This window comes from Penaeus monodon, chromosome 4 (genome assembly GCF_015228065.2).
Source record: "Penaeus monodon isolate SGIC_2016 chromosome 4, NSTDA_Pmon_1, whole genome shotgun sequence".
Lineage (NCBI taxonomy): Eukaryota > Metazoa > Arthropoda > Malacostraca > Decapoda > Penaeidae > Penaeus > Penaeus monodon.
Window position 1 is genome coordinate 58,814,487 of NC_051389.1, and position 12,500 is coordinate 58,826,986.

At 40.6% G+C, this 12,500-nt stretch overlaps 1 protein-coding gene across 1 annotated transcript in view; it reads right to left on the reverse strand.

The window, feature by feature from the left end:
* Positions 1–12,500, reverse strand: part of LOC119572388 — an 82,474-nt gene that overhangs the window by 20,678 nt on the left and 49,296 nt on the right. Inside the window, exons 3-5 of the mRNA XM_037919490.1 lie at positions 11,703–11,878; positions 10,980–11,174; positions 9,336–9,460 (exon numbers count right to left, since the gene is read on the reverse strand). Coding sequence (XP_037775418.1) covers positions 9,336–9,460; positions 10,980–11,174; positions 11,703–11,878 — 496 coding nt within the window. The remainder of the gene's footprint in view (positions 1–9,335; positions 9,461–10,979; positions 11,175–11,702; positions 11,879–12,500) is intronic.

Consider the following 12,500-nt stretch of genomic DNA (forward strand, 5'->3'; position numbering starts at 1 on the left):
TTCTCCCTCCCTCTCTCTTTCCTCCTTCTCTCCTTCCTTTCTCCCTCCCTTTCTCTTTCCTTCTCCCTCCCTCCCACGCCGAAATCCACCTCAACAAACACTTTTATATCTCTTAATACGGGCCACATTATCAAGCAGATTGCGTGTAATTATGAAGATAAATTCTAACAGGCGAGGATTTCTTGCCCTGTTAATTCGTTTTTTTTTTTCAGGTGCGAGTCTTGTCATCAGTGTTATTTTTATTCATTTTCTATTTCTTTTTTATCTCTCCTCATTTTCTCTTTACCTTTTTCGTTTCGTTTCGTTCGACTATCTTCTGTTTTTGTTTTTTGTCTTTTGTCCATGAACATTTTTAAAATTGAAGAAAAAAATTGTTCTCTCCATCTATCATTCATCTATCCTTCCATCCATCCATCCTAGTAACGGACTGCAAAGAACCACTCTTAGCAATTGCAATAACGTCTATCCTAGTTAATCATCTACCAACTTATTCAACATATCTAACGTATCTAACCTACCTAAATAAACGGATCACACTAATTGCAAAAAAAATAAAATTATCAACACCAGCAATTGCAAAAAATGCCTCTCCTATCTAACCTACCTAAGTGGATCACACTAATTGCAAAAAAATGAAGACCTGCAACTAAATAAAAAAACGGTATCGTCAATAACGAATGTCGGCTTTCGCTCTCTCTCTCTCTCTCTCTCTCTCTCTCTCTCTCTCTCTCTCTCTCTCTCTCTCTCTCTCTCCTGCTATCGTTCTCTCTCCTGCTATCGTTCTCTCTCCTACTATCGCTCTCTCTCCTACTATCGCTCTCTCTCTCTCTCTCTCTCTCTCTCTATCTCTCTCACTCTCTCTCTCTCTCTCTCTCTTCCTCTCCCTTTCTCCGTCTCCTCTCTCCCTCCCCTCTCTCTCCCTCTCCCTCCCTCTCCCTTTCTCCCTCCCTCTCTCCCTCCCCTCCCCCTCCCCCTCCCTCTCCCTCTCTCCCCCGCTAGCGCTCTCTCTCGCCGAAGAATCCTCACGTGCGTCAGCCAGCGATGTCGACTTCCGGGCAGGGGACATTTCCCGTAATAAAGGCTGAGAGCGTTCTGGAGGGAGCATCAACCGGAGGGAAGGAGGGAGGGAGGGAGGGAGGGCAAATGGAGGGAGGGAAGGAGGGTAAAAGGAGGGAGGGAAGGAGGAAGGGAGGAGGGAAGGAGGGTAAAGGGAGGGAAGGAGGGTAAAGGGAGGGTAAAGGGAGGGAAAGAGGGAGGGGGGAGGGAAGGAGGATAAAGAGAGGGAGGAAGATAGGGGGTGGAGGGAGAGAGAGCGGAGGCGGAGGGAGTGAGGGAGGGAGGATGGCTAAAGGGTGGGAGAGAGGTGAAAGAAGGAAAGAGAGAAAGAAAACGAAAAAGAAAAAAAAAACGAAAAAGAAAAATAACATGAAAAAAAAAATATATATATAAAATAAAGTAAAAAACAAACAAAGTGAAAATAAAGAGAAACTTAAAATAGCGAGATAATACCGAAAACCGAAAACCGAGAACATATTTTTTTTTCTTTTTTTTTCTTTCTTTCTTTCTTTCTAAGCATCACTCAGCCTCATTCCACCCCGAAGAGACTCCACACGTCCACCGCACATATTTTCCTCGTTTGCTTCAGGGGAAGAAAAAAAGAAAAAGAAAAAAAGAAAAAGAAAAATTGCGATTGACTAGTTTTTTGAAAGTTTTTTTTTTTTTTTATAATCATTCCGATTCTCTGACTCATTGTGTGTTTTAGTCGACGTTATATATAGATGGAAGTAGATGAATGTATAAGTAGATTGTTGTTTGTATGTCACTCTTTCTCACTCTCTCTCTCTCTCTCTCTCTCTCTCTCTCTCTCACTCACTCACTCTCTCTCTTCTCTCTTTCTCTCACTCACTCACTCACTCACTCACTCATCTCTCTCTCTCTTTCTCTCACTCACTCACTCACTCACTCACTCTCTCTGTCTCCCTCCCTCTCCCTCTCTCTTTTTTCTCACTCCCTCTTCGCAGCGGTTACTGAACTATACAATGACGTATTTTAGGTGCGATAATTCTCTTAATAAAATAAGAATTCCTGAATATATATTCCATGACATGCAATTTAAGTTACACCAGTATACTCTTGTTTATTGACTTAAGAGCATTATTTAAGTACCGAAGGAAACCAATATACGAGCATTTCTTTCCATAAACCGAATCAACGACATCAAAATACAATACAACTACAAGAAAATACAAGTCAATCTTCTCCTTTCTATCTTCAGAACCGCCATTTTATTATTTTTCTTTCGTTTCCTTTTCCCCTCTCCCCCCTCCTTCCTCCTTCCTTCCTTCCCTCTTTCTTTTGTTGTGACTAGAACGCCCGTAACCGCCATGTTTTTTTTTTTTTTGCGCGCGCGGCGACGGAACATCTGTTTCCTATTCGCACACTTCGAGAAAATCAATAGGATTATTCGCTGTTATTCGGACAGTCAGACTTCCGCCGTTTTTGGAAGAACGAAAATCGCTACTGGGGATTCGGACTCAGCGTGGGAACCGCGGTCGCTAGTACGGGTATCTACTTACTGGTGTCTACTTGCAGGTATCTACTTATATCTACTTACAGGTATCTACTTAATGGTGTCTACTTACAAGTATATACTTATATCTACCTACAGATATCTACTTATATCTACCTACAGATATCTACTTATAGCTACCCACAGGTATCTACATACTGGTACCTACTTATAATATCTACCTATAGGTAACTACTTATAAGGTATCTGCTTACAGGTATCCTCTTATAAAGTATCTGCCAACAGGTTTCCACTTATAAAGTATCTGCTTACAGGTATTTACTTGTATCTGATTACAAGTATCTACTTACAGTTCAAGTTACTTGTACCTACTCTGGTTCTTTCAATATCTGCTTACACACATCTACTTACAGATCATATTACTTGTATCTACTTACAGGTTTCTATACATCAGTCAACCCTCCTAATTTAAATTTGTGGATATATACCGTACAAACACTCACACACACACACACACACGTACGCACGCACACACACACACAGACACACACACACACGCACGCACACACGCACACACCTATACATTTATCAATACACACGCGTATATGTTTGTAGTTGTGATATGTCGTATAGTTTCTGTTCAAATATAGCCAGAAAAAATTTACTTTTCCAAATAATGGGACATCGCTTATTCCTTACCTCTCTCTTTTATCACATTATCTCCCTCCGCCTTTTCAAAATCTAACGACGCAATCACACTTACATTCGGATTGAAACACGTCCATCTCAAAAAAAAAAAAAAAAAAAAAAAAAAAACATCACGTGCGCTCTAAAAAAAAAAATATATAAATATGATAAAGAAATTAAAAACTTGGGTTAATTTGGAGTCATTGATCTTTCCGAGGTAAAAAAAAAAGAAAAAAAGGTCGGCGCGTGTTGACAGATCAGCTGATTTGACACAAGTTCCATGACCTGGCTTCGAGTGTGTCCGAAGGCGGTGGATGTGGCTTCGGACGTGTCTCAATTTATCTCTTCGGGCTAATGAATCTCGACCTTTCGATGCTAATTTGCGTAATGTGTGAGGTTTGCTTGCATTTTAATTACATATCCGTTTTTCTAGAGGTTATAGTAAGTTACGAGGGGCAAAAGAATTATATTTTTAGGGGAGTTGTCGTTAGTTACAGTGGTTTTAGTGGTGTTCGGAACGCTGACCGGATGTAGCGTGGCGGCCATGATGTTTCTTCGTCTTGTTTTCTCAAGAATCCGACACACTGCAGAGAATTTCAAGAATAAACGGTCTATTTTTATTTTTTTTTCTTGCGAGTGTGTGGTTAGATTTATTTTCTCTTCCAATGCGAGAGAAGAACTTTCTTTTGACCTTCGATTCTTTTTTGTTTGGTTTTGTAAATGGAAATAAAAATAGAATTGAAAAAAAAAAAAAAACGGGATGGATTAAGCTTCTTCAGATAATTGCTTGATGCTTAAGGTCTTTTATTTTTATTTTATTATTTTTTTTTATTTATTTTTTATTTTGTCTTCCAAGTCACCCGGACACACGCACACTCATTCGTAGATACATACATGCATACATATATACACACATACTTGCATGTACACACACTTTCATACATAAATGCATACATATATTAATACCGCCCCCCCCCCCACACACACAAACACACGCACATCACACACACATCACACACACATTCATATTCACATCAATATACATGCATAACATTTTCACACACACAACACACCACACACACGACACACCAACAGGACAGCACCACACAACACCATACATACAACACCATCACGCAAGAGCGAAGAGGTTAAATCTGGCACAACGGGCTAGAAGGGAAGGGAACGCACCCTGGGCATGAAAGATGAGAAGCGAGAAAGAGGGTGGTGTTGAGGGAGGGGTAAGATGGTTGGAAAAAGGGGTGGGAGGAAAGAGGGAATTAGAGGGAGGGGGGAGGGAGGGAGGGGGGAGGGAGGGAGGCAGAGGGGGGAAGTATGAGGGGGAGGGGAGGAGGAGGGAAGGAGGAGGGGAGGAGGGGGAGGGAAGGGAGGAGGGGGAGGGAAGGGAGGAAGGGAGGAGGGGGAGGGAAGGGAGGAGGGGGAGGGAAGGGAGGATGGAGGAGGGAGAAGAGGACTGAAGAAGGGGTAGACAAGGGAAGAAAAAGGGAGAGAGAGATTGGAAGGGGGGGAATGAGATGATGGGGGATGGGATGGGATAGCAGAGGGGAAAGAAGGAGGGGAAGAATTGAAGAGAGAGGGGGGGAAGGCGAGAGAGGAGCAGCGCATAGGGAAAGATAATAGCGATGATGAAAGCACTGTCGGCAATTTTGAATGAAAAACACAAAAAGAAAAAAAAACAAAAAAAGGCAGGCTTTTTGCATACGAACAAATAACATGAAATCTGTCTGATTTACTCTGTGCAACTACCCCAAAAGAAAAATAAAGTACACCGGCATACTAACACACACAACACAACAACACAGCAACACACACCACCCACACAAAACACACCGCAAAAAATAAACATCACTCTTAAATCACGTATAGCTATTATACACCACCAGCGACATACACACACAACACCACAACACACAGCACACAACACACCACACACCAACACATGCACAATCACCTATTAAATACAGTAGCACTCATAATCACACCCAACAACACAACCACACACTACTCAACACATCATATTTTTTACTACCTACCACACGCAAACACACACAAACACAACACACACAACAACACACACACACACACACACACACACACACACACACACACACACACACACACACACACACACTTACACTGTCCTTTTAAATTTCAATTTGTGCGACCCTCCCATCTCTCATTTCAAACTAAATTCACTCGACAAAACACACAGACATAACAACTATCGTAAATAACTTTCCTCTTTTCCAGAGGAATAAAAACACCGCAAGAAAATAATAGTCACGGCGCTCCTTTAGCCGAGTGTGTTCTTATGTTTACCGTGTCGATGGCTATGGCGGTGACTATTATTACTCCGACTACGTGCAAGATTAAGGGATGACTATGTGATAATCGAGATGACTATGGATATGATTCTGTCTTTTACGCTGACAGCTATCATGATAATTATGATTGCGGAAATGACTGTGGAAATGGCAATGATTACTTCAGTAACTATAGCAAGTGAATATTTTTACTACTACGCATGTCGCAATGACAATAGCTATAACAATTTCTATGACAATGACTTAACGCCAATTCCTATGACACTGATAATACATATAGCAAAGTTGTGACAGTGGTCATCTGTTATGACAATTCTTATGACAGTGACAATAGTTAATACAATATCCCTGGTAGTGACCAACAGCTATGACAGTTCATATATCACATATCATCCAAAACTACAATAGTGGTTATGAACAGTGACTATGACAGTGAATTACGACAATGATTATAAGCGACTACAACATTCCCTATGACAGGGTCTATAACAGCCATTCCTACGGCAATTCCTATACCAGTTCCTATGGCATTTCTTACGACAGTTCCTACGGCAATTCCTACACCAGTTCCTATGACAATTCCTATACCCGTTCCTATGACAATTCCTATGACAGTTCCCCCGAGACTTCCTGTGACACGCTAATCTGGTCCTTACGGCAAGCTAGACCCGCTGCACTGACCGCGGGGAGTGCATTAGCCATGGGATGTGGTTTCGGTCTTACGCTAACCCTGCTTTAACTGATGGGGACGTTGCGGTTGCCCGGTAGGTACTCGGCGTGTCGTAAGGAAGTCTTGAAAGATGTTGAGCCAGGATGGAAGGATGGGAGAGAGGAATGGGAGGATGGAAGGATAGGAGAGAGAGGAATGGGAGGATGGGAGAGAGGAATGGGAGGGATGGAAGGATGGAAGGGTGGATGGAAGGAAGAATGGAAGATGTAGAGAGAGGAAGGAAGGTAGGATGGATGGATGGAAAGGGTGGTTAAGAAGGAAGGAAGGATTGAGGGGAAAAGAATGAAAGGACGAAGTGGAAAAAAATAATCTGGATTTGTCTCTCTATCTGTACTTGTATGTATAGACGTATGTGGGTTAGTTTATAGATAGGTATATAGGTAGGACACGCAAACACACACACGCACACGCACACGCACGCGCACACACACGCACGCACGCACGCACGCACACACACACTCACACACACACACACACACACACACACACACACACACACACACACACTCACTCACACACACACACACACAAATATATATATATATATATATATATATATATATATATATATATATATATATATATATATATCACTCGCGCTGGCTCCTTGCGAGGACTGACGTGTTTACACAGGTCCTCTCAACCCCCCTTCCCCCCCACCTCCTCTTCGTAAAGACTTACAAAAATGTTCTTTTTTCCCCAGCACTTTAAACTGACATTACCCAGAAGCGGGAAAAAAGACAGGAAACGAGCCCTGAGCGCCGTTTCTTGCCGACAGCCCACACAGCATCACGCGCGGAAACTCATCGAGTGGAACCTCCGTGTGAACCACTTGTCCGATTCTGGGCGACTGGGTCTTCGACTTCGCTCCGAACCTCTGCCAGTCTTGTCACACTCTTTGAATCACATCGGGGAGGGGAAAAAAATAGATCCTAATTTGCATGTTCATTATTCGGGTCTCGGTGAAATGGAGTCGAGAGAATGGACGAGCCGAATCTCTAGATAAATGGAAGAAAAGAAGGAAGGTAAAGGAAGGTAGAGGAAGGAAGGAAGGCGGCCGAAGCGTAAGTGGGCGAGCGAGTTCGAACATCCGAAGCGAGGAAGAAGACCGGAAATGCTTTTTGGTGGGAATGGCTAAGAGCAGCGAGGGGAACATATGCAGCTCGGGGAGGCAAGAACGACGTCGCAACCACGAGAGAGCACTTAAGGTCGGAAATCCCCTTGGTAATCAGTAGCTAAGGGATCCTTAAGAAAGTCAGAAGGATCGCGGGGCAAGGATTTCGGTCCGGGCTTTTAATCACGGTTTGTGTTTTGTGTGTCTGCGATTAATGGACGAGACACTGCTGTTTTTTTTTACTGTTTTTTCTTTTTTTTTCGAGGGATTATTCGTCTTATTCGGATCAGTTGGGCTCCGAGACCTTCGCTATTCGGGGGGAAGGAACTGCATTTTCCTTTTATTTCTTGTTTTTCCTTTTTTGCGAGTGTTGATGAAACGACAGTAAAAGATAAGAAAAGGAGATAATGAGAGAGAAATTGAAACTGAAATTAGGATGGATAATAACTGGGTAGGCGGAAAAAAATTGTAACACAAGTACCCAAAATAAAATGGTTAAATGTGCTATTTAAAACAGATTTATATTTCAAGCTATTAAGAAAAAAAAAAGCTTTGTTTTTGAGACACTGAAAAAAATCTATCGACTCTGTACTATCGATATTTTTCTCTAAGCTCAATAAATCCGAAAAAACGAATTAAGCGAACACAAATGCGAATTAGATTAATACGACAAGAGTTTAGACACAAATGATGATAACAGTAAACAATAACTGCTATTTGAACATTCAACTTGGCTTGCGTTTATATAGGCACAAGCAAAATCGTGGCTCTATGTTCATCCACGAGATCAAAACCAACACACTTGTTACTCAATCAACTCGAAACGCCATTCGATCCTCTTTAAATTCACAAAGGTAATCGTCTCCCAAAACTCAACAACCAAAAGCCCTTCATTTGTGAAAGTAAAATGGCTGTTAGTGAGTATTACTTTCATAAATGGAAGCTATGTATTTTATTTGTTCTTGGGGATTAGATTTGTAGCAAAGATTTTTTTTCTTTCTTTCTTTTTTTTTTTTTTTGGTTACGAAACAAAGCATTTAACAAAGTATTCGCTTAATAATCAAGCTTTTATTCGGGTTAGAAATATAACAATTCTTAGCGGGGAAAAAAGGGGTGCAAATTAACAAGTATTCTTCTGTTGATCGAACTTTCTTTCGGAGTTAGAGATATAGCAACAAAAATCCCCCCCCCCCCCCATAGGTAATCGTTTTCCTCCCTTCTTTTATATAGGGTTTTAGTGCTACACCATAGCCTACACACAAACAGTAAATCCAATTAAAGGTGAAGACGGTAGCGCCAGGTGTGTTTCGGTTTCCCCGTGTCAAGGTTCATTGGGTTTCGAACCCCCGAACCTGTATTCGTTAGGAGTATTTTCGTTTATTTTAGGCACCTATTCTGTTGTTTTTATTATTATTATTTAAGTATATTAGCATTGTTTTTATGTGTTTTACTATATAATAATATATAATAGTATGTGATATAATATATGATATACAGTATATATATTATTTGATATTTTTATTATTGTTACGCTGAATCTACGGGGAATGCAATAATATCGATGGAAATGAAAAGGATTACTCAGGATAAAACAAAGGTTTAATTAGAAGGATTGTATACCGTGGTGATTTTCACAGAAGTAATGGAAAAAAGGATGATGATGATGATGATGATGATGATGATGGTGATGGTGATGGTGATGGTGATGGTGATGGAGATGGTGATTGAGACGAAGATGGAGATGGAGATGATGACGATAAAGATAACTACAACTACGACAATAATAATAACTCATAAACACAGAAACACACACACACACACACAAAAGTACCAGCCAATACCAATCAACACAATTTACCACATCAAAAAAAAGAAAGAAAAGAGAGAGAGAGAGAGAGAGAGAGAGAGAGAGAAATTGGAATAAATACTCACAGCGCAACGGAATCGAGGCGGGGGCGGGTCCGCGTTGGCAGCGGCGAGGGCGGTCGGGTCATGGAGTGCCAAGTAACGCTGGCCGTCGGTGCCTTCCCAGTCTCCTAGGCACTCGTAACTCTTGGCTGAGGAGAAGAGAGAGAAAGATAAAGAAAAAAAGAAAGAAAAATTTATATATATATTTGTATATATATATATATATATATATATATATATTTGTATATATATAGGCAAGGGATGGTGATACTGAAGTTATGTGACCTGGTTCTGTGTTGCTTGTATATTCATTTCATTATATATCTATTTTTTATCAGTTTATTCATTCACCTCTTCGTTTTTATTTATTTATTTATTTATTCGTTCACATATTTACTTGTTTATTTATTTATATATATATTTATTTATCTAATTTCATCGAGGTGAATGCAGAATGTCCAAATATTATCATTATTTATCTATTTATTTCATGTACTTATTATTTTTTGTATTTATTATTATTTTTATTTTTATTTATTTATTTATTTATTTATTTTTTTTTTTTGAAAGAGGACAGGCGTGGTGAGTCACAAAGCGAGGAAAATATCCGTGAATAACAATCAACAGAAATATAATTCGCACTCTAACCCTCCCTTGCATTTCCGTTCTTCCTTTCTCGACATTTCCAATCATTCTAATTCGATTCAGAATCCAAATATCTCGATCAATGGCAGTCAAGCACATCACCGATTCCTCTCGGAGAAGATGAAAAAGAAAAAAAAATGTAAATCAAGAACTTTTCAACCCGAACCTGATGGCGAGACTAAACACACACACACACACACACACACACACACACACACACACACACACACACACACACACACACACACACACACACACACACACGCACATACACTCACTCGCGCACATCTTCCTCGAGATTCGAAAAGACCGTGAGACAGATGAGTTCGGGGTCACCTGCCTTCTGCATGACTCAACATCCGAAACTCACTGGCGGGGCGAAGAGTCGAAGCAACGAAGCAAGGAGCCGAGTGTTGTGTTTGAGACAGACACACAAAGGAAAACAAAACAGGAAGAAAATTCAAGGCGAAATAAAACATGAACAAGGAGGAGAGCGAAATAAAACAGGGAGAAAATACAAAAATAGAATAACAAATAACAACGCAAAACAAAACAAGAGCCAAACAACGAGAAAACAAAGAATTAGAAATTAAATATGAAATATGGTGTCAGAGCAGGATCTGAAACTTATTGCCGGGTCGGAGTAAGAGTCGAAGCAATGAAGCAAAGAACAGTGTTATTTTTGAGACATACCTCGCCTACCTCGAATTATAGTATATAAAAGCTAAACAAAACAATGAAAAACAACAACAGCAACAAAAAAACGAAATGAAATACGATATATGGCACCGAGCCAATGTCAAAAACTCATTGTCGGAGCGGAGATCGAACCTCCGAAGCAAAGAACCATGAGCTGTTTCGAGACACCTCACCTTCCATTAGTGATTTATTTATTATTTATTTTTATTTATTTATTATTTTTAACTAGGAAGAAAAAAAAAGAACACGCATCTTATTGACTAAAAGCACAATCTAAGAAAATGCACTTGAGAAATCTTAAACAAATCGAACATAAATACTTACAGAAGTCCCCGAAACTACAGCGATGAAGGTCCATAGTGAAGGCATTTCCTCTTGGACAGTTAGCGAGGGTCGAGGTCGGTTCTGGGCACTCCGTGGCACTCTCCCGGCCGTCGTTAATGTTGTAGGTCATGCGAAACCGGCCGTTGAGTGGGCAGTAAACGGGGTCAAGTGCTTGGCCCTCGATCGTAGTGGTTTCTGTGGCAAGAGGAAAGGTGATTGGTTTGGGAGTTAGTTTTCTGAGAGAGGGAGAAGCAGGGACGATGGGATGGGGAGAAAGAGAGAGAGAGAGAGAGAGAGAGAGAGAGAGAGAGAGAGAGAGAGAGAGAGAGAGAGAGAGAGAGAGAGAGAGAGATGTGTAGAAGGGACTGACATAAACAGATAGAAGAGACTGAGAAAAATAGATAGATAGGTTGATTGATTGATATCATTGATTGATAGATAGATAGATAAGAGAGAGAGAGAAGAAGAAGAAATATTGCAAAGGAAAGCATTATGTTGCACAAAAATGGCGCACATAAATCCAGCAATTTCACTAGAAAAATAAGTGACAGACAGACAAAGAGACGAACAGAATCTTGGGGTTGACAGCTTTCTTTGCACTAAATACTCATAATTAATATAATTTTCATCGCCCCTTCTAAAACGTCTCACAATAAAAGATAGAACAACCCTACTCACTATATAATCAATTCAAGGGATAAAAAACAACAACACAATACTCACTATACAACATAATCTCCCTCGTCTGCCTGTTGCGAATGTCCTCAAGCGTCGGGCAGGTTTGCAATGCGGCGTCCTCATTGGTGTAGCATTTTTGCAACCCTTCGTTGTGCACTTCCAGGATATGCCTTGAGCGGAACTGCAGGTGGAAACAGCGCACGCAGTCCGTTCCGCCGGTGCTGTTGCGTGGAAGAGGTCGTTAGGGAAGATTAGGGAGAGTGATTAGGGGAAGGATGAAAGAGAGAGAGAGAGAGAGAGAGAGAGAGAGAGAGAGAGAGAGAGAGAGAGAGAGAGAGAGAGAGAGAGAGAGAGAGAGAGAGAGAGAGTTTTGTCGCTAAGGTTTTCCAGGGCGAGAATGCGGAGTGAAAGGGTGTGTTGAAGTCTACGGTTTGGTTGCGCCACGTTTCACACGCGATCAGAGACAAACTCTGACACACACACACACACACACACGCACAAGCACACGTATACACACACATACACCACACACACACACACACACACACACACACACACACACACACACACACACACACACACACACACACACTTAAAGAAACTTACACAAACCCATTCATAATCACCCATAACCAGTGAAATGAAACGAAAACTAAAACCAAACAAGAAGACAGAAAAACGTTTGAAAAATATATATATCAGAGAAATAAAACACAAAGACATAAAACAAAACACGAAGAAATAAAAAAAGAAAAAAAGAAATAAAACAAAAACAAAAAATAAAACAAAAACAAAGAAATAAAACAAAAAACAAGAAATAAAAAAGACAAAAAAAAAAAACAT